Genomic DNA, 26,989 nt, shown 5'->3' with positions numbered 1-26,989 from the left:
GAATTCTGGCCCTGAAGCTCCCAGCAGGGGCACTGGGAGGAAGAAGCTCAAAAAACCTCCCCATGTGCAGTGGCTTAAGCCAATCTGTCTGAGACACTCCCTGCAGCCCACGGGAAGCCTCTCCAGCACTGGTTACCTGTGTCACGCAGGGCACGTTCATTGGCCTGGACGGCCACTGGGTACCTCCAGGTGTTGGTGATCTTCACAGTGCAGCTTTTACTGTAACCCTGAACAACAGTGCCCATGTCCAGGATGTACTCGGGCAGCTCAACTCTGGAAGGAGGAGTAAGGACAGTCCTTAAACAACAGCATGGCCACACGTTCAAGTAGACGGAAGATTCAAATAAAGTGGACATTTCTGTACTCACTGCTGTAAAAACTCAACTCAAGCCTACAAAACCCAAGGCCTGACCACCTGGGAATGACTTTGGGAAGTTATGGGGAGTGCAGGTCCTAGGTTTCATCAGCTTCCAATGGGACCCGAAAATAAAATTAGTTTTCAATGGACTCTGGTCACAGCTCCTCTGCTACAAAAAGCCCGTGTAGGTAAATCCATTGGACCTCCAGTGGTCTCAGTGAAAACGCTTCTCCTGGTGCACAGCCCAAGCCTGAAATTGCTTCCGAGCCTTGGAATAAGATTTGCACAGGAAAACTTTGCTGCTCACATGAAGGATCTGTTTTGCAAAGCATCTTCTTCCTGAACTGGAGCCTCCCATGCCCAGGCAGCATCATGAAGGAGCAAAGGGAAGGACCAAGTTACCCAGATAAGCCCTGCCAGCCCACCAGCATCAAAGCCACCTTTTGCTTAGGGGGCTCTGTCAGTCAGAACCAAGAGAGCAGCTTGGAGTTCTCTTTCCGAGCTGGTCAGCAGGGACTGTGTCTGTGCTGTCTGGAAGGGCTTGATGGTCTGCACTGGGCCCTCGCAGCTCTAAGAACAGGACCTTGCACCTGTGGGGAGCTGAGCAGCTCCAAAGCTCAGCGCAGCGCTGGGGAAGGGAGGACAGTCAGCTGCTCACGAGCTATTGCTGCCACAGCTACTGGGATCAGACCCAATCTGAAGTGCCCACTGTTCCCAGCTCTGCATGCACAAGGAGCTCTCAGGAGCAGGGGACACTGCTGGCTGTTGCCCTCAGGGCACCTGCAGAGAGGGAACAGGAGCCCCTACTCACTTGACAAGCTTCTGAGGAATGCTCTTGTTAAAGACAGTGTCCTCTGGGGGGCGGGAGATGAGGGTTGGCTGCAGCTCCAGAGCATTCTCCTTTATCAGCATCTGCTCCATCTCCATCCTCAGCCAAGCCTTTGCCTGAGGGAAGGGAAGGCAGTGGCTGGTTAGCAAAGGCCCTTCCCAAGGCCCAGGCTTGTATCTAAAGAGGATCCCACCCTGCTCTTGTTGAAAGGGGGAATGGGGTCCTCCTGGCTGCTCAGTGTCACATTCTGCTCTCCTAGCCAGGACCTTCTCTCCAGGGAAATAACTGCAGCATCTGTGCCTTCCCACCCACTGCTAGAAAAGCTGATCTGGCCAGACAGACAAGCCAGCAGCCTTCCAGAGCTTCAAGTATTTGCCTGTCCCCAACCAGTGCCAAAGCAGCTTGGACAAAAGCTGTCTTGAAAAGGGAACCCCGACCAAGCTACTGCCTGTTGGAGTTGAGTACTGCCAGCACAGTCCCAGGGCACAGTCAGGCTGCTGTTCCTAAGGTCTGTAAACCTGCTAGGGCTTGATTTGGGAGCAACAAACTCCCCAGCAAGGGGAGTAGCTGGGGAGCTTGGTACATCTCCAGGAGAGACCACGACCAGAGGTGGGGCAACGCTGAGCTGATGAATGTTTGTGGTCAGGTGTGGGCAGGGAGGTGCCAAGTGCCAGCAGGGCACTGAGAAGCTGTTGTGGGGTGTTGTGGGGTGCCAGGGCCTCAAGTGACATGGGGAGGGTGGCATGTGCCAAATGGGACTGCAGCTGTTCCTACCACAATGCCAGGGCCCTTCGCGTGTCGCTTCCTGATTCGAGCCTTCCTCCAAACACTTACTTTCTTGTCCTGCTTGTCCTTTTTCAGCTTTTCTTTTGCCTGTTTCAATAGCCTCTCGTATTTTTCACTTCCTGAAGGAAGAAAACATTCACAAATAGAAGTGTGGGTGCAGTGCCAATGCCATTGAAGCTGAGAAGTCCCACTCCCCCGAATGCTGGTCTCTCCCAGAAACAACCCATCAATGGAAAGCCGTCTCTGGAAAGTGGATGCTGCTGCTCATCTCTGAATCCTCACGTTCACTCCCACCCATCTTCCTCCCCACAGAGGAGCATCTCATCCCCTGCAGTGTCATGCAAATCCATCCCTGCCAAAAGCCCTGCCAGTCTCTCTTACAGCTTTCCCAAGCTTTTCTGTCTAGCCATCTTTCCAGGCCTCTGACGGAAGTGCTGGCAAGAGCTGCAGGATGGTTACTTGGACAAAGCCTCCATGTGCTTGTCTGCTCAAGACTCAGGAAGCAACCAGAGGGGTGAGTGTTGGTCTGGCAGCCCTGCAACCTCCAGGCTTGGTGGAGATGGGTGTGAGCTGCCCTCTGGGCATTACAGCCAGGAAAACCCCAGTGGGGACTTTGCTGGGGAGCAGACGGGCAGTGCTCACCTCTGATGCTCCAGGGCAGGTCCAGACAGATCCCAGCAAAGATCACCTCTCCTTTCAGGGAGATTTCTACCGGTTTCAGGTGACCCACTTGAACCTGGAAAGTCCTGCAGAAGACTCCTGGCACTCCTGGCAGGTAATAGAGCTTCAGCACCTGCTCCTTGCCAGGTTCAATGGAAGCCTGCAAGGGACAGGAGAAGAGGGAGGCAATGCATCAAAGAGGGTGTGATGGAGGAAGGCTCAGGCCACAGACAGGCTGAGAAGAGAAGACAGTTTCTCTCTGGAAAAAAATGTCAGACCACATCACCTTCTACCTTCCTCGTGCCCAAAAGCCCAAGCCTCCAAGGCGAGGGTGCAGAGGGTGCAGTGTGTCCTTCCCAGGGCTCCTAAGGCTGCACCCCCAGCAGAGCCTGCCCTGTGCTCAGCGTGAGCACGGCTCTGCTGCTAACGGGGTTTGCCCTCTGCCAGCGAGAGCCAGGCTGAACAGGTAAAAGCTCTTTTGCCACCACTGGGGAAGAGGAGCGAAGCGCCCACACTCTCAGCCCGGCCAGCAGCTCCTGCCACCCCTTGTAGGAGACAGGCAGGAAGAAATGGGAAAGCCAATCGGCTTCCTCTTCCCATGGCAAAGAGGGACAAAGACAGGAACACTGCTTCACCTCAAAGACATCCAGGCAGCACTGAGAAGCTGGGACAGTGGTGGGATGCTCCAAATTCCTCTCTTGGCTCTTCCAGCCCCGCTCCTCCCTGGCCCCCTCACTGCCCCACAAAGCTGCTCCAGAGCAGCACAGCTGGGGGGAGGGAAGGACCAGCACAGGGGTTGTGACACTTTCTGGCAGAGCAGCTTCAAGCCCAAGCAAGGAATATGTAAGTGCTGCTTAGTCCTGTCTGATCCCACAGCTGGGGTAAGGTGACCCTCAGAAGAGCCTCAGTGCCAGCACAGCCACAGAGCTCAGCAGTCGGGGGCCAAGGAGTGACCAAAGTGCTCGTGCCTCCCACCGGTGGCTGCCCTGGGATGGCAGAGCCACTTGCCAGCCAAGGCCACGGGGCAGTCTGTTAGGATGGCACTTGCTTGACCTTCTCTGCCCCCAGCAGCAATTGCTTACAGCCCGGTCTCTTCTTATGGCTGGGTTTGGTTTTATTTGCCCCCCTTTTTTCTCTTTAACCCTCTCCTTGGCCACCTGACACAGGGCTGGGTCAGTCAATTGTGCCACTCACTGTGCTGGGCAGGACCATGAGCACACCAGGCAGAGGCTTGTCTGCAGTGCCAGTGCTGGGACTCTGCACCACGTAGGTGAATCCGACCTTCCTGTCGTTCCGCAGGGTGACCTCGGCTCTGGTGACTTCGTTAAAGAGCTGGAGAGGACAGAGGAGTGGGAAGTTACGGACACAGGCCTGCTGCTGAGAATCTATTTCCTCTTTCATGGAGTTGAAAGCAGACACACCACAGGAGCAGGGACTGGGAACGAGCTACGGGCACTTGGGAACGTGGGGAACCCCCAGGCACAGGGACCTGCACAGGAACAGAGTTCTGGCAGCACGCAGAGGGGCAGGAACAACCATGGGAGGGCCAATAAGAAATGAAGCAGGGGACACGGGCCCTCTGCACTCTGAGGGGTCACCAACAGCCAGGAGAAACAAAGGAGGTGGCATCGAGGCTTTCCAGAAGAAAAGGCGCCTGCATGCAAATACTGGCAAGCAACACACCAGCCAAAAGGGAGACAGACGGGGCACCAAGACAGGGACAGCAGCTGGAAAGACCTGTGGACTTTTAACTGAGAAGTAGGAAAGTGGGGATTATTCTGGGACATTCTCTCCAACTGCAGTGACTGGAAGCCCAACCGGGTTATTTTGTGGATTAAGCAAGAGCATTAAACAAGAGCATCTCACTGGAGCTCAGGCTTTAGGAGTGGATCAGCAGAGGGATGTCTCAGGGACGTGTCCCTCTGGACATCCCCACTGGGATCCTGCTTGCTCCAGGAGGCAGCATTAGGCACCCTGAAGAGAAGGAATTCCCAACATTCTAGAGGGGGGTGGAGACAGCCATTGCAAAGCAGTCTGGATGCCAGACAAATCCCTCCAAGGTTGTGCTTCCAAGCCCCAGAGCCAACAAAGGAGCTGGGAAGGGGAGGGAGCCCTGGGCCGGGCTGGGCAGCAACCTGCTGGTGATGGTCCCAAGGCAGCAGCTCTGCCAGGAGAAGGGGTGGTACCTGCAGCCCACAGTTGATCTCCTCGATGCTCAGGTGGTAGGTGAGGACCGAAGTCTCTCCCCTCAGCTCCACCTCGTAGGTCGGGCCTCCCTCCACCCGGCACAGCGCTGTGACACGGGCGATGACGTTGGCATGGCCAAAGAAGGTGAAGGGCACCTGCTGGCTCTTGCCCGGCTGCAGCACACCGGACACCGGCTGGACACCAAAAACCTGCAGGAGGGGAGGAGGGATCGAGTCGTTGAGCGTGGAAATGGGTGCAGAAGAGCAGCCGTGGCTTGGAGCAAAGCACAACCGTAGCTGGAGGGGCCTATTCCTCAAACACCAGCCAGAAGCATCCTAATCTCATCCTGCCTCCATGCCACTGACCAGTGGAGGGAGCATGGCCAAAGTCTTCTGCCATACTCACTGCTCAATGCATTAATTAATACCAGACATTAAAGTAAACTGGGATGTCTCCTGGCAGCAAGACATTCTCTCTGCTGCAGAACTTGCCTTTAAAACCGGTTTTTACTGCCTTCAGAAAAGCAGGAGACTCAGAGGTGAGAGCTCTTGGAGCTGAGGGGAAGACTCCAGCCCAGCTCATCTGACTCCTGAGGCTTTTCCCTCTCTCTCTGACTTACATGCTGCTCTCTCAAGGTGCTACACCAAAAGCTCCTGAAAAATATCCTGTTGAGCACCTGATGAGGTACCAGGGGAGCAATGCCCTCCCTGGGTGCTGCAGAGGGAGTTCTGTAGCTCTGGGGGCAACAGACCTGCTTGCCACGCTGAAAACGTGCAAGCAAGAGAGATTCCCACTCACCTCCTCCGCTCTGAAGCCAGGGGCCTCTGCCTCCACCGACTGCCCAGACCCCTTCGTCTCCACTGAGCTCCGAGGCCCTGCAGCAGTGGATGGTGGCACCTGGAAGACAAGGCACTTTCCATTCCAGGACACAGCCACCTTGCCAAGTCTCACTCTATAAAGGGCAGCTCTGGGGCCGTCACTGCAATGCCGGCTCATGGGTGAAGGCAGAGACCTGAAAACGGGTGCTCTAGCTGGGTTGGGAAGGGGGTACATGGAGATCAGGATTTGGCACGGTTTGCTACAGGAAGGAAACTGGGAGCCTTCTCATCATGATGCAGAAAAGCCTCATTTTACATTGTAAAGAAAACAAGCCAAAAAATCCCCAACTCAGCATAGGTCTGTAGGATCAGAGTGGGCTTCTTCAAAGAAAAGTATCCTATTTCTCCCTCCCCAGACACCCCATGTCCAGCCACTGGCCCTGCTGCCCAGCCCACTCTCAGGGCACAGAACAGCAGGGCAGCAAAAGGGGAGGTCAGCATGAGCACGGCTTTTTGGTAGCAAGCTGGGGGAGGCAACACAAGTGGCAGGTGCACAAGAAAACCCACCTTTGCTTCCGGGGAGGCCTCTGAATGTGATGACTTTTGGGAAGAGTCCTGCTTTGTTTCCAGAGAGTTCTCTGGATGTGGTGACTGTTCAGGAGAATCGTCCTCTGTTTCCAGGGAGCCCTCTGAATCCGATGACTCTTCAGAAGAATCCCATTCTGTTTCCAGGGAGTTCTCTGAATCTGATGACTCTTGGGAAGAATTCTGTTCTGTTTCCAGGCAGTTTGCTGAATGTGATGATTGTTGGGAAGAGTCCTGTGCTGCTTCCGGGGCTTTGGCTGGCTCCCGCACACTTCCAGGCCTGAAGTACCTCCTTGAATAACGCCCACACTCAACACAGCCGAACCTGGCCATTTGTGGTTGGGGTCTGAATCTAGGTGGGGAAGGTATGAACCTGGAAAACAACATAACCATGATCGCGGACCTGCAGTGGGAGGGAGGGACACCTGCACGAGCAATTCCTCGTCAGGATGCAGCCCCTGGGTGGGTGCAGGTGTGATGAGCTCAGAAAGGGGGTGTCTCAGAAAAGGAGAAGGAAGGGGAAGGTAGCAAGATGTTCAGCATCAGCTCAGGTGCTAACTAGCTCTTTCTGTGACGTAATTTGGGACTTTCTGGGCATCCTCCAGCACTTCCAGGCCAAGGCTGGGAATGCAGAGAAGGTAGCAAGGAGCAGAGAGCAGTTTCTCTGCTCGCAGAGAGGACCCATTCCAAAGCAGAGGGGCCAAAGGGCTGTGAAAGTGCCTCCACCAGCACTGTGGAGGCGGGACTAGGAGCCCTTCACCAAGGTGGTCACTGCCTCACGCCACAGAGGTCTGAGAAAGCAGATTTCCCTACCAGCTTTCCTTCCCAGAGGAAACCAGGAGGGGGACTACAGCAGCACCAAACTCATGGAAAACGCCTATTCCCTGAGCATCCAGCCTGAGCACGGCTGGTCGGTGTTATTTCCACAAGGGAAAGTCAAAAGCAGTTTGTCAGATGCCAGGCAAACAGCTTTGGTCTTTGCAAAGTACAAACAGGACACCAGAGCTTCCAGGAGAGGGCAAAGGTGCACATACCCTGTCAGGTACTCCTTGCTGTTCACCCGGAATGACCAGTGGTAGTGGGCAGGAATTGGGCTGCAGTTGGTCATCTCCAGGGAACGCACTTGTTTTGCGCCATTCGCGATGCAACCGAAGTCCAGCGCTTTGGTCGGGATACGGAGATTCGGGAAGTAGACCTCTCCCCGAACGGTGATCTCTTCCTCATGAGGATGTTCCACCAGCTGGATCTTCATAGTCTTCTCTGCTACCCAGCTGATCGGATCCTTTTCATAGGCTGGGTTAAAGCCGATGGAGAGATGAAGTTCCTGCCCTGCCTCCATCTTCACAGGCTGCAAGGAGACAAGGAGTGTCAGTCACCCACACGATGAAGTCCCAAGGTCTGACAGCACAAAACCGTAAACGCTCCAAGTGTGACCCCAGCACGGCCTTCCCAGTCCACCCTTCAGTTCTTTACAAGGGAGGCTCTGACTGCAAGCACCACACTCCGGTGGGGGATTCTCAGGCTCCTGTTTCTGTGCTCAGCAGCAATACAAGAGGATGGCTGCTGGAGAGCTGGGGTGCTCTCCAGGAGACACCTCTGCTGCATGGCTTGCCCACACCTGGCTGCCTGCTCCCTTCCCCTTGTATCTTAAGAGCCAGGAGGGATCTTTCCAATTCAGATGAGTTTTTGCTTCCTTCAGCAGCTCTGCTGACTCAGTTCACAGTTCAGGCCAGTCCACTGCTGACTCTATGGAATAAACTTCTTGACTCGAGGACCTCCCAACAGAAGGGCACCACCACAGCCCTCCCTCTTCAAAGCCCACTGGCAGGAGGGTCCTTGGCTGCTCACCTGGGCCCCTGCAGGGAGGGGCTGATGGTCTGCATCACAGATTAGGAACGGCTGCTCCAAGTCCAGCAAAAGGTGGAATGGCAGGCAGCAGGTGTTTTTTAAAGATAGAGGCTTGTACTGAAGAGTCAGGACATCATCGGGGTGCTACAGAAACAGGAGACAAGGAAAAACAACCTCAAGGAACCACAGACCTCCTTCCCCTTCCAACGCATTTCACATTTTTCAACCTCAGAAGTGCATACATCTCTATTTACTCTTTTTCTTTGATTCTAAACCTTCCAGGACATTTTTCCCTAGAGCTGATTCTTTACATGTTTCGAAACCCCAGCCTCCCCTGGGAGACAAGGAAACACTTCCATGAACAGAGGAGGGAATAGGCTCCTGAGAGGAGGCAGCTGCTTGAACAAGATCAAAGGCAGAAAGTGACCCCAGAACGTTTGTCTCCAGTTTTGTCTCCTCTCTTGGGCAGAACAGCACAAGATGATCTTCCCTCACATACAGTCATTTCTCACAGCCTTATTGGCTCCAGCAGCCTCCTAGAAGCAGTGATGCCAGCCAGAAGAGAAAAGCAAGCAGGATTTGGCCCTTCGTGGAGATCCTGCAGCAGCCCAAGGTCAGCTTTGAACATTCCATGAACATGTGGCCAGCCAGAAACCTCAACAGTCCCTCTGCAATGTGTGTCCTGCTGCCTCTGCCACAGGCACATGGTGTCTATAACCTCCAAGCTATGATCAGCCTAAGCTCCTTCTTGTTTGTGCATTGTGGTGGGCTTCTTGCACGGGGCAGAGAAACCAGAGTTTGGGAAACTAGTTCTGGATGTACTGATATCAAACAGCTGCAGCGCCAGAGCACTCCATAAATCAGTGTGGCATCAAGCAGAGCACAAGCAGGCATCAGGGAGAGCTGAAAAGCTGCTCATTACATCCAAACTGCCCGTTCCCAGAATTCGGTGCTTCCGTGGAAGCCTGGTAACCTGAGGAGAGACCCGAAACCACAGAAACTAAAAAATGCAACATTTTTGTTTCCCTGAAGCCAGAGCTTCCTTTAGAAACATGTTGTTATGCTCAGGGAATGATGATGCAGAAGTTGGGATCCAGAGACTAAAGGGCACCTGCTTTGCCTCGGTGGCATCATCACTGCAGCTGCAGGACGTGTGTGGGTCCTTAGAAGCAGGTGAGGCTTGGGGAAATGCACAGAGCTGTACCATAGAGCTATACCATAGAGCATCCATGCCAACAGCAGAGAAGGCAAAGACACACAGCAGATGACAGGTTTTTCCTCATCAGCCTGAGGAATTCACAGGAATCTCTGGTTTTCCCAGCTTCCCTACTTCACCGTGCGTTGGAGGATCCTCAAAAACCTCCCTTGACAGTGAGCACAGAAACTGGCATTTCTCTCCAGGTGGCCACGGTCCCCCTCAGCAGTGCGGCTGGAGCCACAATTCTACTTTGAGGAAGCTAAAAACCAGTCTCATCTCTAAAAACATCCTCACTTACCTTACAAAGTGCCTCAGGAAGGGTAAAGAGGGCTGTTAACACAAGCACACCCCCCCCCCACGAGCTCTCTCGCTGAGCCATGCTGTTAAATGCCAGGATGCAATCCAGAGACTTACCTTCTCCACACGGAAAGTGATTGCCTTGGATGATATTTGCACAGCGGGAGAAATGAACTTGCAGGTGACCTTTGTCTTGATTATCTCTTTCTTTGTTATCTCTGGCTTCACGACTGTCTCACACACAAGCTTCTCCTCCACGTCCTGCATGCAAGAGTCACTTGTCACCAGTGCTGCTGGCAGGGTGTCCAGCAAACGCCCTGCGTTGGCTCCTCACCCCCCATGGGCCACAAAGTTACAGACACTGCCCCCTTTTCTTCCTGTGCTGCTGCAGCCTATTTCTTCTGTGCTCCAATGGCCCTAACACTGCACCCCAATAGCCACAAAAGGCACTCGTGAGACACTCCCTCCCTTCACAGGGCTTCTCTTTTACTCTCTGCTTACTCCAGAGAAACCACTTGGCACTTGCTTAATTCACTTTCTGCTTGGGCTCCTGCTTTAAGTGTAACCTATTTTCTCTGCCCTTCCTTTGTGCCTCAGCAGGTGACACTGGTAACCCCCTGTTTGCCCCCAAGAAGCAATACTTCCTTCAGCCCGTATTTTGGGATCAGCATTGGGGTTTGGTAGCTATGGAATCACAAAAAAGCCTTAGCAACCGATGGTGGCCAGCAAGGAAAGCCACTGGTGCTGCCATGGAAACCTGTAGCCTTAAACACTGTCTTGAAGGCCCTTGCTCATTTGCCCAGGCAAATGTCAAGGGGCTGCAGGAGAAGCCCCAGTGCAGGGGACCTGATGGGGAAGGCTCAGCCCTTGGCAGGGACCTCACCTGGACAGTGCTGGAGAAGCCTTCCAGCACCAGCTCCATAGTCTGGCCTGGCTGCAGATTCATACTCCGTGGCCGCAGCTTAAATACGGGGGTGGTGTGTCTCTGGGAAGCGTTTTTGCCCTTGGTGACACAGAGGGCAGGGAGAGGATGACGCTGTCGAAAGGGGCTGAAACCTTCTGTGCCCCAGTACAGCCGCTGGAACTGACGCCCCTTGTTTGTCACGTTGAACCGGAAAACGCAGGGAACGAGGCTGGAGGAGAAGCAGAGATGGAAAAGGTCATGGGAGCTGCTATTTCCCTGCAGTCAAGTGCTCTTAGTGAGCAATCTGAAGCGTTAATAGCTTGGAGACCATCTTCCCTTCCCGCTCTTAATGTGGACCAGAAACAATGTCTGATGCCCTTCTGATGTCGTTATTGCAAAGAGTAAGAGGTTTACACTGGTAATGTAGTATTTCCACAGCTTCCCTCAGCACAAGAGACTTCCTTCGTCACCATGGGCTTTTTCCCTCACCATCCTGGGCTTCCCTTAATGGATGCAGACTGAAACCATCACTTTGAGAACACTTCACCACCGAGAAGGCCACAAGAAGAGCATCAATGGGATGCCATTGGAATCCATGCAGCGGTGATATTTTCTCTACTTAATCTGTCTCTTTGTCATTCTCTTTCTCTCCCCCTTTCTCTCTTTTTCCCATTTCTTTTTATCTCTCTCTTCCTCACATTTACTGTTAAATAAAAACCCGTACTATTACTTTGGCACACGGTCTCGCTCGCCCCTTAATTCGGGCAGAGGCGTCTCTCTAATGATTTAAGGAACCTGAGCATAACAACATGTTTCTAAAGGAAGCTCTGGCTTCAGGGAAACAAAGCCAGGGCCTGGAGCACTGTAAAAGATTTAGCCTGAAAGTCTACAGCATAACTGCTCCTTGCTGAGCCAAGAGGAGAGGCAGGAGTTAAGAGATCTCTTACTTGAACTGGGGTTCCAAATTCAGCTCCGGCGCAAACGGTTTGTCAATGGCAATTGTGGTGCCAGTGCCCACAGCCTGGATGGGGATGACACTGGTAAGGCTGTTCTCAATGAACAGCTTCATGCTGTCTTCAAATCTCCCTGTGTCACCCAGGTTTGCCGTGACAACCACAGGAACCTCAGCCTTGGCAGGGACCACTCCTTCCCTGGGTTCAATACTCCAGCATTTGCCATCCTGGAAGACAAGGCAAACATGCATTTAGGATGGAAACCATGGACCCTGGTGACTTGTGGGGTGTGAGAAAAGGAACGACTACAGAGAGGAGGGTAAAAAGCGTAAAGCCTTCATTTCCCTAAATCTAAACTACTGTGTCTGAGCAAGAGCAGAGCTTATACAACCTGTATTTTACCCGCCTTGAACCCATTTTAACAGACTTTTAAGTTTTGCCCAACCCAAGGGATGCTCCTCCTCAGGAGAATGTTATTCTCCCCCCAGTCTTTTCTTGGAGTGTATGCCAAGGGAAGCTACTTTCTCTCTTCTGGTTTCCCCACAGCAGAGCTGGGTTTTCACAAAGGCTCAAGGCTGCAGAAAGCCACGACTGCTCCAATCCCACCACAGCAGCCACACAGCTGCAGGATACTGCTGAGAGCCTGAAGACTAACTCTGCAAAACCGCTTGAGCAAAAGCCCAGCACCAAAGTCCTCGCCCCTGAAGGACCAAAGCCCTGGCTTCCCACTGAGCATCAGCTGCCAAGAGGTGCCCCAGAGCCCTTGGCTTTGGAAAAGTCAGCTCTAAATGCTTGTAGCAGGGCAGGAAAACAGGAAGCAGAAAGAAAACTGCCCTGTGGGCATGGCCCAGCCTTCCCACTCTGGTCCTCTGCTTTCTCATGGACTTCCCTCTGTGGATGGGGTAAGAAAGCTGCAAGCTGCCCTGGGGAGGGAGGCAAGGCCTTCCACTGGGACAGCTGTACAGACACAGCTCGGCAGGTCCCGGCCTGGGATGAGCATGCAAAAACTATTATTTCCATGCCAGCACCACCCATCCGAGGTGGCTTGCTCTCTGCAGGGGTGGAGAGCAGAACTTCATTGTGGAGTTGAAGAAAGCTGCCCTGGAAATCCCTCACTTGGAGGTTACATTTCCTCCTCAGACACCTGGGAAAGCAGCAAGTGGAAAACTCACTCTCCTCCTCCTTGGCCCAGGAGGCTGAGCCTGGACTCTCCCCCACCGCCTGCTGCTTTATCCACAGACACAACCACGCCCACCGTGTCGGGGCTGGCTTCAACCAGCTCCAGCAGTCCAGCCCACTCAGCACGGAGGAGAACAAACCTCCCCCCAAGGCTATGGAGGCCACAGGCTCCAGAGGTGCACAATCCCTGCAGCTGTGTCTGTGTGCAACAGCCCTGCTGCTCTGACCCCAGGAAGGGGAAACTCCTCTCCCCACCCAGAGCTTGAGGCCAGACCTCACACCCTGGTCTCTACCATTAACAGCACTTTGGCACAAAACAAATGCAGGTGGTATGAGGAAACCACGGGGAAATCCTTGCCCTCTCAGGAGCAAAGGGCCACTGGCTCCTCTTCATCTCAGAGCTCCAAAAACCCAACCTGCACCGCTAAATACCTTCCCCAAAATAAAGGGAGAACTTGTAACCACAATCCAGACTCGCTTCTGCTCCTACAACTCTGAAAACTGTTTCACTGAAGGTTGTCCCAGCTAAAACCACCTGCAGAGCCAGGCTCCTCTTGCCTCGGATGGAATCTCTTGTCTCCTCTCTCCCACAGGGTGATACAGAAACCTTACATATAAAATCCAAGTCCTGGGCTGCTGCTGACCAGGGAGTTTCCCTGGAAAACAGCCCCACAGACACTTACGATCTCTGCTCTGAAGGCTGCAGGGATGAGATCCTGATTGCACAGCTGGAGAGTTTGGGAAGTCTCCTGTATCGCTTGGATCTCGCCCAAGTTTATCTTATTCACACTTGCGTAGACAAGCGGCGTCTTTCCAGTGCACATGAAACGCATTTGCTGTTCCAGGGAGCAGGTAAGAGAGATTTAAAAAAAACAAACCCACACAACAGGGAAAGTTAAGAAAGCTTAAACAGCTCAATCGCACTCAAGTCATTTCTCTAGGGACAGATATGATACTCCAGTTAAAATGCTGGCCTGTTAGGCAAACTTTTGACATCTTCCCTTCCAAATTAAAAAAGATTAAAGTCTGGGAAACTTTCAGAAAAACTGTAAACTGTTGGCCCAAAGGCAAAAGCTTTGCAAGAAATTTGTAGTTAAAAACAGTCTGGCAGTTAAACAGCTGGTTATTCTGGTGGGGAGAAACCCTGCTCTTTAAGGGAAGCAGCCTGATAGTTACAAGCAAGTGTTTTGTTAAAAGTCAGGCTCCCCTGCACAGCCTGCACTGCCTGGCCTTCCTGCTGACTGGTTTACATGCACAACGGCAATGGCCCGGCTTGAGATGTTTGGTGCCACCCAGGGGATTTGACATCATCCTTTCCATCTGCTTGACTCTAAGTTTAAATCCCTGCAACCACTTTTCAAACATCAGCCTTCCTTTCTGACACAGAAAGCTGAAGGTTCCCAGAATCCTCCCTTTGTGTTCAGGGAGATGACATTTTAAAAGTGTTTCCACAGTTACCAGCATTTTCAATGGAAGACTAATTAAATAAAATGATCCTCGATTTCAGCTTAGATGAACCATAGCTGAGATTACCCCCTAGGAGGACTCCGCTCTTCCTCTTTTCCAGCATACACTGCTTATGCCACCACTGCCTTCTGTCCTTGTCCACACCAGCCATATATGACGAGTCCCTGCTTTCCCTGGAAGAATCCCTGTGCACTCCACCCCCCCAGGATGAACTGCACAAAGGCACACGTCTCCCCTCGCACTCACCAGTGGGGATGTCTCCTTCCCGAACACGGCGATATCCACCGGGATGGAAGGAGCACCCACTGCCTGGACTTCAACTGTAATGGGGATCTCCACCACATTGTGACCCTGGATAATCCCACACGGCTTGGGGCTGGAGTACCACAGAGCAGCGGCCTCTTGGTGTCTCTAGAGGGACGGAATCAAGCGCAACTTCAGAGGGACCTTTGCGGAAACTTTAAACTCCTTCACATCTACCACAATGGCAACTCACACACATTTTCTAAAAATCCCCAGGAAAAAGCTGAAAGGCACAAAAAAAGATGCAAGAATTGTTGGGGCTCAGCATCCTCTGGGGATCCAACAGCTGCTGCATCCACAGACACCCACTCCTGTGCTGGCAGCCTCCTTGCAGCAGCTTTTCACAACCTTCTAAGAGCTCTCACAAGAAAACACCCCAAACACTAGAATATAAACTGCTTCCTGAAGAGGTTCAAATGCTTCCTGAAGTTGATATTCAGGTAGGTTCCTATTTAACTGCTTTCTAAAGTTTACATTCAGGTAGAATCCTGTTCTCAGCACACCTTTAAGTCTGATTAGAAACCAGCAAGGTCTTATGAAAACCCCATTTGTCCCTAATAAACCCCTCAACAGTATTTGAGAGGAGGAGGGGGATGAGATGCCAAACCTGAGGGAGAACTCTGTAGCATCCTGGAAGGGGGCTCGGGTTCACAAGGATCAGCGTCTTCTGGCAAGGGACCTTTGCAGAGCACGGTCCACAGTCGAGGGTGGAGAAGAGCAAACGCAGCTCAGGAACGACACATCTGGGCAAAGAGATGACCCCGAGGGAATGAGAGATACTGAGAGAACAGAGAGCGTTCACCCCGCAGAGCATGGAATGGAGCATAAGACATTTGTCACTGTCCAACAGATGTTTAATACCCCTCCAGAGATAAATCACCTTTCACGTCTTTCCACTCAAACACGTCTTGTCAAGGAGGGGCAAACCCTGAGACTCAGCACTGCAGAGGCTGCCAAGTGCCCGGGCAGAGCACGGGCCTTGTCCCACAGCAGCCTCAGCCCCTCCTTTGCCCAAGGAGGCTTGCAAGGACTCCCCCAACAGGCCCAGCGAGCCGTGAGCTCTGGGGGAGCCTTCCTATTGAAGGTCAGTGCTCACCAAGGCTCAAGGAACACAAGACTCCAGTGTCTCAGGAAAAACAACTCCCTTCTCTCCCAGGGTGCTGTTGCCCTGCCAGAGAACTCAGCCAGTGTTGAGGGCACGAGCCACCCCCTATAGGGTGTGGGTGATCATCCTCCCAGTTCCTACAGCTCCCTTGCTGCTGCACCCCACAGGTCCCAGGTCTGTCCCCACTGGCACTTGCCTTACAAAACTGCAGCCCAGGCACTGACTGGACAGCTCTGCCTGGGAGAGGGAACGGCACCAGGGAACTGCATCCCTCTTGTCATTAAACTGACACCCAGGGCAGCACCACAGGAGGGAATTTGGCTGCAGCAACAACAACATCTGCATTAAGTCTGAGAACTGAGAATGTTAATGCTCAAAAGAGCCAGAGGGAAGCAGGGAAACCTGAGCCCACCTACCACATCAAGGACTACTTTCCTCTCCCACTCCTGCTGTGAGCCCCTTTCCCACTGCCATGTGCCCTCGTTAACTGAGCCAGACCCCAGCTCTCAGCAGGCTGCTCACTGCGTCCCAAACCAATGCTGCAGTGTGGTTGGAACCCAGCACAAGCCCACCTCTTGCAGGAAGAAGGACAGGAGGAGCTTGGGAATTTTTTACACCTCAAGCAGCAAAAGCCAGGCCAATAAATAATGTCATTCCTGTTCCCCAGAGAAAAAGGCCCAGAGCCATGCCTGGCTGTGAGCAGGGGTGCTTCTCACCACGGGCTGCTTTCCAAGCACTGCTCTTCTCCTACCTAGCTGGGCAGAACCAGCTTCTTAAGCAAGCCTTCTCCTGGAGCTGCAGCCAGCAAACCCCGAGCAAGGCACTGTGCTGGTGGTGGGTGCACGGGGAAGGACGAGCAGCTGCAAGGAGAGCACTGGTACCTGGCTTTGAGGCACAGAGCCAACACCTCCTTGCCAAAACCATCCACGTCCAGCACCATATCACAGTCGTACTGTCCCACGTCATTGGAACACAGCGTGACCTGGTGGAAGAGAAGAGCAGCAAATACTTCCCTTCTCCCAAAAGCTCATTACCCACGTGTGGTCTCCTCCGGTTCTTGTTTCGCAGTAAGGCAAGGGAGGATTTTGCCTTAATTCTTCTGCTGGCCCATGCCTAGAGCACAGTCTCTGGGAGTAACATAAGCCTTCTGGCAATACTGAATTTGTTAAACACACCTTGCAGCTGTCAGGGCAGAGGTGGCTAAATTAAAGCATTATACATAATCATGTATAATGAGACTAAAGCTCTACTCACTACTGCCTTCAAATTAGGGGCCCATTTTTTCATTTGACTACAATAACATAAATGCAAAGGAAATGTGTTGACTTGGACAGAATGAGTTCAGCTTTTCAGCAGGAAGCTGAGGGCAAGGTGTGCTCCTGCAGATGCTGGGCAGTTCATGGCTGCCGAGTTTTTTCTTTCCTCACTGGGGATCCCTGCAGTGACCTCAACTCATTCTGCTCCCCAGGAGAGGAGAAACGAGACTGGGAAGAAAAGCAAACTGCTTTATACAGTGGCATCTCTCTAACAGCCACCTTCTGTTCTCATCCTTCCTCTGCCTGTTTTCAGTCAAAGAAGTCACGCTCAAAACCAACACACGAATGACTTCTGTTGACCATGTGATCTCACCTTATGGTTTTGGAGACAAAATGGTGCTCCTTCAGGAACATTCCACGTAACCCAGCTCCCACACCACTGCAGATCCCTCCCTTGCACATGCTGAGAGCCGACAGCACTAAAGCCCTCCCACAGCCCAGTGAGGCTTCAGCCCCACCTACTGACCCATGTGTGGCCAGACTCCTCCCATACCCTGATCTCCTGGGATCCCTGGGAAGGGATGGTCCCTGTGCTGGGTGTTATGGTGAACTCCACTGGCTTCTCCTGACATGGAGCCAGTGTGCCTTTTTCCCAGGAGGGGTGAGCGTTGTCTTTCACTTGATCAGAGCTCCTAAGGCTGGGCTGTCCCTGGCCGTCCCCAGGGATGCGAAGGTGGAAGGTGATGGGCACCACGGAGGTGCTGATCAGGTGGCACGACAAGGTCTGAGGAAAGCCTAGGAAAATGACACAAATGGCCATGTAGGCACCAAGCACCTCGTGACTTCTGGTGTGAATATCCTGGTAGGATGAAACTATGCTCTGAGACTTGCTTCCCGTAACAGAAAGCCAGGGATACAGCCACACCTGGTGGGGATGTCCTGCAGAGCCAGGACACCAGCCCACAGCCTGCTCTGCAGTGGACAGGTGGCTTGGCTGGCCAGCTCTGTGGGGAGGAGACATCTCCCAGGACCTGCTTACCAAGCATCACTTGAACCCAGATGGGGAGGAAAACCAACTGCAGGCACAGCAGGGAGCTTCTCCGTGCCCATCAACAGGGACACTGCCCAGCTCCAGCAGTGACTCCAGCAGGGAGCCTCCACAGAGGCATCCTGGGTGCAGAATGATAATGGCCCTTCAGTCAATCCACGACTGATTTCACATTTAAACTGTAGATCATCTCAGTAGAAAGCCTTTTGTGAGCCTGAGATGGAGAACCAGAACCTGCATTTCAATGGTGACACTCTGGATGTTCAGCCAAAAGCTCTGTCAGCAGAGCTGGGCTTCTGCTGGGGAAGAAGAAGAAGAAGCCCACGGCTCTGAGGACACAGGTGCCTGAGACAGAGCTATTGCTGGGGCATCTGACCTGCTCAGGGATAACGAGGTGCCCTCACACCACTAATTAACATCCCACACTAAAGGTACGTGGCTTAAGCTCCCTTCTCCTGCAGTCCCATCCCCTGGGCCCTCCTGGGACGAGGACTTTTACAGTCGTTTTGCTGGCAAGGACTGGGAGATTGGAGCAGAAGAGACTACGAGGGACACCAGAAAATACTGACTTTCTATTCCTTTGGTCCTTTCGGATCTCACGATGGCAAAATGCCACCAGCAGCCCTGGAGTTAACACCCTGCAGGCTGCCATGGAAGGGCACGAGTGACAGATGCTCTTCTGTTCAAGTGCTCCGTTTTGGCAAGGCACAGATCCCTCCTGCTGCCTCCAAGCCCAGGGAACACTCACCAAAGGAGACGTCATTGAAGTCAAGGCCACCTGTGCTGAAATGCAGGCTCAGTCCGGTGACGTGGCCCCTGCGAGGACGAGGACAGAGGAGACAACGGCTTGGTTAAAGGGAACTGCAAAGCCTTTGGCCGTCCTTCCGGCTCAGGTGGGTCAAAGCTGGTGTCAGAGCCCCGTGGGCGTCGAACCAGCCCCGCACCCTGTGCTCAGCACGGCGTCCGTGGGCACAGGAGGCAGCCAACAGCTGCTGATGGGGCTCAGGGCACCACGGCAGGCAGGGCATGCCCCCGAGGTGCTGCTGGCCCCATGGAGGACCCTGTACACACACCCAGAGATGGCTCTGTGCCCTTGCCTTAGGAGAAAGACCGACTCACTACTTTTCTCTTGCAAAGTAATAACCTTTTTGTTATGTTTTATCCACTTCCCTGATGTTCCTGGTAAAATGGACTGCAGATTCCTTTTGTTTCTTTACTACCTTGATTCAGTGCCTCCCAACAGCAGCCCAGACACAGCCACCTCCAAAGCTCCAGAGCTCCCAGCATCAGCTTTCCTGCCTCCACCACATTACCCCACCAGCCCGTGGTTCAGACTAGCTGGGACAAGCCCTCGTGCTGCTGTGGTGCTGAGGAGAGAGCTTTGCCTCTCCTTCATCACCCCTTTTCCCCATTGCTGGGCGAGGATTATCTTTTGCAATGGCACCAGCCCATGGGAGGATGCCCAAGTCCTTGTGACAGTCCCTGCTGCTGCAGAGCTCCCCATCTCCCACCCCAGTCCCTTCCTGCTGTGGAAAGGAGGTCCCAGAGCACTCCCTGCACAGGAGCCGGGAGCACAGCCTGTGCCTGTGCCTGGGCACGAGGGATGATGTGAGGCTGCTGCTGCCCCTTTGGCACAGATCATTAACAGAGGATTTTAGAACCACTTCTTCTGGCTGCAGAGTCACCCAGGCTGGCCCATCTCCAAAGCCCTGGGGGCCTTGCTGGGCGCTCAGAGGGGACATCCCAGACCAGCAGCTGCCCAAAACTAATGCCTTCCCACTGCCTGCCACGGCCAAGGCGGAGGGAGGTCCCTGCAGGAAGGAGTCACTCCAGCTCCTGGGCACCTGCACTGGGCAGAAGGCATCCCCACACTGAGGGGATGCCAACATCAGAGCCAAGACTAAGACCTCGGGCAACACCTTTTTTCTCTGCTCCACCACCAAATGAGGCAGGTGAGAGATGATTACCCAGAGACAGCTACAGACGTGCCCACCAAGCTCCCAGAGCCCTCCTCACCTGATAGTCAAGGTCACAGGCTTAGGGCATTCAGCCACATTGAAATGGAATTCTTCCTTGAACTCCCCCAGGGTGGTGGAACTGAAGGAGATCTGGATAGGCTGGAGCCCACTGGGTGGAATGATGCCCTGCTGGGGCCGAAAGGTGAAGCAGGAGCCACGGGCTGTGGTTGGAGGGATGAGCTCAAAGGGAGCATCAATAGCTCCTTTGTTAACCAGCATTGCCTGCAGCAGCAAGAAAGCAAAATGGAAAGACATGAGCAAACTTCCTTTCTTACAGAAGGCTGAGTTGTTTCTAAGAAACGATTAACCCCTGGAAAGGCAGAAGATGCCATGTGCTGCTACGTGGCAGAAGCCAAAAAAGTACAACAGGACAAGTTCTGCCTTTGGGTTTTCATGCAAAGCAGCGATAACTTCACATAAGCAGAGTCACTCCTGGGTTATCCCAGGGACACGGAGCGGGTCACTCCTGGCCAGCATCGCCAAGTTCATTCAGACCTGGCCTGAGGAGCAACGTGGGGCAGTTGCAGCCACGTAATGAACCCCCACAGAGCTGCTGCTGCTGCTCCAGGGGTGCCCGGCCCTGCCAAGGGCAGCACACATTCAGCTTCCATGGCAGCCAACCGGTTTACTGCGTGCAGAAGACACCTCAGAACAGTGCTATCACCAGCTTCAGAAGCTCTCCCCAGCTCTGCTAGGGTAGATCATTTGGGTTCTTGTATTTTTCCTTTAATCTGATAGTTTCTTAGACCTTGCTCAGCCAGACATGTCAAGAAAGGATGAATGTGAGGTGCACAGCAGCTCCACCTATTCTAAAGAGTTGCTCTCTCCCATCTCTACACAGCCATGGGGAAACCCTGCCATTGCCATGGACTTATCCATCTGCTTTGGAATTCTTTCCCCAGTTGTTAGCCTGGCAAAACCTGTCAGAACAGTTGAGGCAGAAGCAGAGGGATGTCCCTCATTTTGTAGCTTTGCAGCTGCTCTTGCAAATATTCCCATATTCAACCTCTGCCTTGAAACTTGAAAACTACTCTCCTCTCGTGTGTTACCTGTGTTACAAATTGCACTTGGGGATCCCATGCTGAGCTGAGGTTTACCTGCAGCGTAGCTGCTTAGGACAGCACTAACAGTATCATCTACTCATTCACCTTTTCTCATCTAATGAAATTACTATATTGATAGTGAGAAACACTAAAGTATCAGCATCAAAAAAGAAGAGAGAGCACAATCTTTTAGTAAGAAAACAACTCCGTGTGTCCTTTCCTGCCATGGCAAAGCTTTTGGAAGTGTCTGGCATGATGCAGTGCCTCATTTTCCACCTTTTTCAGTTGCTCTCTCTTGCAGTGGACTCAAGCTCAAACGCAGCCAGTTTGTTCCAGCTGCTCTTGAACAGCCCGAGCACAAAGGTGCCTTGAGTCTGAGGCTGGAACAGAAGCCTCTGAACACTTCAGCTTTTTGACCCAGTGTTGCTTTCATGTGTTGAGGGGTTGTTTTGCAGAAAGCATCCCAGCTGATCTCCAAGGGCGGTTGTCAAAAAGCAGGAATTGGGCCTTCAGACAACACCTTTCAGGCCCCGGAAAAGGATCCAGATTCTGTGAAACCCCCCAGATTTGACTAGTATGACAAATATTCCCTGCTCACAACTGCCCAAGTTGCCAGAAATTCCACAGGTCCACCAGGCTCCCCTCTGCCCCAGGAGCCATCAGGATCCACCCCAGCCCCTGCTGCTCACCTCGTAGCTGTAGGCTTCTCCAACCAAAACTTTCCCCATGTCCAGTTCCTCAGAGCTGAGTTGGAGGCAGGGCTCGAGGCCTTCCCCTGTGAGGTGCAGGGGCAGCCTGGTCTCACGGCCTGGGGAGAGATTTCCATTTCAGTAGAGTAATTCTTACTCTCTTATCCTGCTTTTTCCAGGCTGCCTCAGTGCTAGTCCCTGACTCTGAGATGGGTGAGACCAGCTCCTTCCAATTTCTAACCCACCCCTCGGGCTTGTTTCCCGTTTAGCCACCAGTTTGCACCCTGAAAAAGCGATGCCAAGTTTAAAACATGATTTCTGCAGTGATAGGACATTTAGGTTAGATATACAAAAGAAATTCTTCCCTGGGAGGGTGGTGAGAGCCTAGCACAGGTTGCCCAGGGAGGTTGTGGCTGCCCTGTCCCTGGCAGTGTTCAAGGTCAGGTTGGACGGGGCTCTGAGCAACCTGGGCTAGTGGAAGGTGTCCCTGCCCATGGCAGGGGGGTTGGGGATTAGGTGATCTTTAAGAGCCATTCCAACCCCTTATCATTCTATGATTCTGTGATTTCCTTCTCACACACTTGGAGGAGCTTTGAAACCCATTCAGTGAAGGGACAAAGCTTGCAAAGAGTTGGACATTGCTGCCTGGCTTCCAACTAAATTGGGGGGCAGTGGCCCAACAGCACAGGGCTTTGTTGCCAAAGCCTTCAGCTTCTGCTGCTTTCTGACACTCAGCATCTTGTTGACAGAATGTCCCCGTGCTTCGGTGACTGGCTTGGAACACGATTCTCATCTGACCATGTCAACAAACAGAGATGCACAGTTTCACACATCACAAGGAATGCCTTGGGAGCAACTTTTTAAATCCATGCTTTCCTTCCACAGCTCTAACGACAGCAGTTGGTGGGCAAGAAGAGAGTTTGTTAGCGTGAGCCCTGAGTAATTACTGTAGATGGCATTTGTTGAGTTATCCCTGCACAATTACTGTCTAAATAAAAAGCTGTTTCATGACATTTGTATCTATCAGCTTGGAGCAGGAAGGAAGGCAACAGGGTGGCTGGGTCAGGGGATTGCAGCACCCTCCAGAACAGGAGCCTGGCTGCTGGAGGACCATGGGCCTCCCACCTCTTTCTCGTAGATGGGCAAACCCAGAGTATTCCCTGGATGGAAACCTGGCAGCCATCTCCCACTTTAAGGTGAAAAACACTAAGCAGCACCATGCAGAGACAGAGAGGAAGGACAGGGGAACCTGAACCACGCTGTGCTCTGTGAGTGTTCCCTCCCCTGTGCGGGCACAGCAAAGCCACCACCTCGGGGTGGGGGGTAATGATAACTGCTCCCAGAAAAGGACTTGACAGAACTCCTGGAAGCTGAGCACAGCAAGCCCAGTGGCCACCACCTGGACACACTTCAGCCTGAGAGCCAGAAGGTGACAATTCCCACACAGGGAGAGAAGCAGGTGCTGGCCAGGGGTGGTCCTTCTGCAGACAGCCTGGGCTCAGCAGGGCTCAGCCACCTCTGGTCTGCTGTTGTCTGGGCAGTGGGAGGTGATCCGGGCTCAGGGAGCACATTTCTACCTCAGCTCCTACTGCCTGATGATGGATCCATGGAATGAGGAGCCATCCTGGAGGTCAGTGCTCTAGAGGGGCTTAGTGCCTGTGCCCTAAAGCTGTTCTGCTGTGTAGCTCTTTGGCCTTTGAGGAAATACTGGCAAACCCGTGGCATGAGAGCTTATCCATGCACTGCTTGGATTGTTCTGGGAACAGTGTCCTGAGCCCTGGCCTTGCATGGGAGACCACCAGGAAGCTGCAGGGACAGTGGACATGAGCCAGCACTGCCCTGATGACCTTGGACCCTTCCCAGCACTTCCACGGGAGCTCAGTGGGCTGGAAGAGTATTTGCACCTCCCCCTCACTGTGTGTGGGTAAGAGAAAGAGGAGAAGGAGCCGTACCTGAGATGGAACAGTAGGCCACTTTTCTGTAGACTTGGGCTTCTCGGGGTTTAAAGAACACCTTGATTTCAGCTGAACAATGTGGCCCAACCTCTCCCTCCTAAAGCAGAAAGAGACAGCAAACCATTTACCTTCCAGTATCACATTTCTTCTTTTCAATCTGTAAGCCTTTACTTAGAGCAAGGAGTGAACAACACTCCCAAACCAGCTCAACACAACCGCAGGATGCTCTTAATGCTCAGCTGATCAGCCCCCACGCTACAATATTCCTACTGCTCTGACACAAGCGCTTGCTCACATCGTGCTGCTGTCAGCTACAGTGGTGTGAAACTGCTCTTGTGCTGACACTGGTGGCTCTTGGCCTTAGATGGGCTATAGGAGTCACCAAGAAGAGAACATGATCCCCTTCCTTGGAAAGAAAAAACTTAGTTTCACTTTTTTTAAAAGAAAGCAGAGGCTGGGATTATTGTAGGGTTTACTCCAAGACGAGGAAGGATTTTGCACTGCGCAGACAGCAGGGATTCCTCATCTCACGCTGTGCCAATACTCATAATCAGGGCTCTGGTTGATGGAAGGACATGGGGGTTTGCTTGCAGAAACAGAAAAAGATTTTCTGTCCCTGTGTGCAATAGAACTCAAAAAGTCCATTTCCAAGTCTTGTGTCCAGGCTCCCAGATGACACTGGAAGGGAGACTCAGACATGCTGTAAGTCCTGGTTCCAGGGAGGGCTTGGCATTTCCATGACCTTGGGCTGAATTTGGCCTCCTTTTCGCTTCAGGTCAGTCTGTGAACTGACAGTGCTCCAACACCCTCTGGGAAGCCCCACACATCACGTGTAAGCTGTGCCCCTTCCTACAGTAACCGACCCCTCTGGACACTGCAAGGACACGCACCAAGCTCCCTTGACGTCGAGCCCTTGCAGCAGAGCTCAGCTTTAGGCAGGTTCCTGCTGCCTGCCAGGAGCCCACAGGGTAGCAATGCTTTTTGCAACATGCTCTCCAGCCTGGCCAGAAACCCCATGTCTTCTCTCAGGGCACATCGAGACAGCTGAGGTGGGGATCTGCCGAGTGACCTCATTCAGGGAGGGGGTGGAGGAGGAGGAGGTTCTCAGCTATTACTTACCAAGGGCTCAATGGTGAAAACATCATCTGAGAAGAGCATGGGGTCTGCTTCAATCTTTGCTGTCTCCTTCTCCAACTCGCGGTCGTAAAGGTCCAGCTCCTCATAGCGCTTCATCACAAGAGCCTTTGCTATCTCCTGGGGTGGCCGAGACAGATTGTGACACAGCCTGCAGCCACAGGGAGAAACAAAGGCAGCAGGTCATTTAATAAGCCGCTGATTTGCAGAGCTGAGTGTAAGTGCAGAAGCAGCAAAGCGCTCGGGGAGGAGCAGCAGCAGCTCCCCAGCAAGGGGCTGAGCTCAAGCCACGGGCTCCCAAAGGGCTCAGAGGATCACTCGTCGTTCACTCGCAGGGCAGGTGCTTTTACTCCACACTTACAAGCTCAGGAGAGGTTTTAAAAGCCAGCAGCCCTCAAGAGAACCTCCTGGCTCAGAGCCACTGCCAAAACTGAGGGAGAACCCACCAGTGACCTCAACTGACTCTTCCTACCACAGAGCTGCTTGGGGGAGACAGATAAAGATCAAGGAGCCCCCCCCACTGCCTGCAGGGCTTCCCTGGCAAGGGGAGAAGAAGCTGGCTCTCAGCTGCAGGTTACCAGCATCACTCTTGGCTTCTTCCCTTCTGGACCTGCAGGGATAAGCTAACCCTGTGTGCCCTGTTCCCTACACTGTCTTCCACCAGAGCATCCCAGAGCACTTTCAAAGCCAACTGATGAATTCAGGCATGGCACCTCTTCAGTGACATTAAAGGTTTTGTAGGCATGAAAACAGAGGCCCTGAGAGGGGGACATCTAGCCTTGAACCACCTTCTTGTTTTCCTCCTTTTGGCCTTCTCTGCAGACCTTTGGCACAGTTAATTGCTCCGTTACTTGGTAGCTGCAGCAGAAATCATTCCAGTGTTTTAAGATCACAACCAAGAGATGAGAAAGGAACAGCTGCTTCCCAGCTGGCAGATCACTGTTCCCCCCTCAGACTCCAGTCCCCTGGCCGTGAAGAACCTGCAGGTGGCAACTGGGGGGACAAGTAGAAGGTTCCATAGGGAGCAAATTGAGGCAGTGGAGTATAAACAGGACAGCACCCTCACCCAGCCAAATTCAAACACAGTTATAAAGGAAGTACAGTCATGGATATTACCAGCTGCACACAGACAGAGCCTTGGACAAACACTGTCACCGGCACCAAAACTACTGGCTATGGCTGGCTCCCTGCCCCAAAAATATTGGCTATGGCTGGCTCCCTGCCCCAAAAATACTGGCTATGGCTGGCTCCCTGCCCCAAAAATACTGGCTATGGCTGGCCCCCTGCCCCAAAAATACTGGCTATGGCTGGCTCCCTGCCCCAAAAATACTGGCTATGGCTGGCTCCTTGTGCACCACATTCGGAAATGTTTCTCCAGGGCTGACCTGCAGTGCTGGGCATGAGGAGGGCATCCAGCCACTGAGGTGGCAACCCTCTGCTCAACCTCCATCAACAGACAGTAATTTCCCCATGACGTGCCAGAAGGCCCTGATACTCTGCACCCCCACCTTCCACTGCCTTGTGTTATATAACAAGGGAATACCTGCCCGAGTGCAAGAAGCGGGGTCACAAATAGGACGACTGATTTAGGGGGCACTCGCCTCGGAGGACCCCCAGAGTGGACCCCTGACAACCACTGAACCAAGACCTGAGTATGTGGAATGGCAAAACCACTGCCACTCTCGCCTCCCATGCTGATGAGGGACTGTACAGAAGTAACTCGCATAAATGGCCAGGAGACAGAGGAGCTAACTGAAAAAATAAACCTTTACTCTAATAAAAGGAGAGTTCACTGAACAGACCTCAGGGAGGTCTCTCAACTCAGTGGAGGTTGCAGTTTCTTTTATCTCCTTTGCCCGGAGCACAGGTCCCTCCCCATTTCTCCATTGGCTGGGATACTCTGGAGTTACAGGCTGCCCAGCAGGCCTACTGTGTGTCCCCCATTATGTGCTGATTCGGTGGCTCTGGAGGTCACTGACATTGTTCAAGGTGGAGGCCACAGCACTTCAAAAGGGAGGACAGGGCCACATGATCCTCCCGTGCTGCTGGTTGGTCCCCCTGTCTCTGGGCAAACTGCCCCTCTCCGGAGCTGAGAACTGAACAACTTTGTCGCTTCTTACTGCGAGCTGTGACTGCCCTGCAAACTCTGCAGGAACACCTACTTGTTCCTAACACCCTAAAGCACTCAAAAGCACAAGCACCCCCTGAGGCCATAGGTTAGTTTTACCCTTGGGCAGTGCATGTCACTGCATCTTTCAGACCAACCTGATCTTCTGTGGATACTCCTCTGCCTCAGTAGCAAAAGCCTTCCACTGGAATCGGGCTGTGATGTTACTTCTGTTGTGGATGGTCGTGGTTCTGTGGCTTGA

General features: G+C 53.0%; 2 protein-coding genes across 2 annotated transcripts; both read right to left on the bottom strand.

Moving 5' to 3' along the window:
- Nucleotides 1-136: 136 nt before the first annotated feature.
- On the bottom strand, nt 137-3,880 carry LOC115307206 (hydrocephalus-inducing protein homolog; the record flags this gene model as incomplete). Its single annotated transcript, XM_029958217.1, has 5 exons — nt 3,828-3,880; nt 2,616-2,793; nt 2,022-2,092; nt 1,170-1,303; nt 137-273 (listed from the first exon to the last, which is right to left on the bottom strand). Coding segments are annotated over exons 1-5 (538 nt in total), but the record flags the coding sequence as incomplete, so codon positions are not given.
- Nucleotides 3,881-5,240: 1,360 nt separating this feature from the next.
- On the bottom strand, nt 5,241-26,989 carry LOC108641262 (hydrocephalus-inducing protein-like; the record flags this gene model as incomplete). Its single annotated transcript, XM_029958214.1, has 19 exons — nt 5,241-5,333; nt 5,619-5,717; nt 6,206-6,596; nt 7,258-7,571; nt 8,072-8,215; nt 9,684-9,827; nt 10,450-10,699; nt 11,418-11,650; nt 13,286-13,438; nt 14,316-14,480; nt 14,980-15,115; nt 16,359-16,459; nt 17,287-17,528; nt 18,530-18,597; nt 19,798-20,021; nt 21,532-21,650; nt 23,484-23,583; nt 24,606-24,771; nt 26,886-26,989. Coding segments are annotated over 19 exons (3,246 nt in total), but the record flags the coding sequence as incomplete, so codon positions are not given.

This window comes from Manacus vitellinus, unplaced genomic scaffold, assembly GCF_001715985.3.
Source record: "Manacus vitellinus isolate BGI_N305 unplaced genomic scaffold, ASM171598v3 ctg7180002432398_pilon, whole genome shotgun sequence".
Taxonomy (NCBI): Eukaryota; Metazoa; Chordata; class Aves; order Passeriformes; family Pipridae; genus Manacus; species Manacus vitellinus.
The sequence above is the reverse complement of the archived record's forward strand: the minus strand, read 5'-3'. Positions and strand labels throughout refer to the sequence as shown.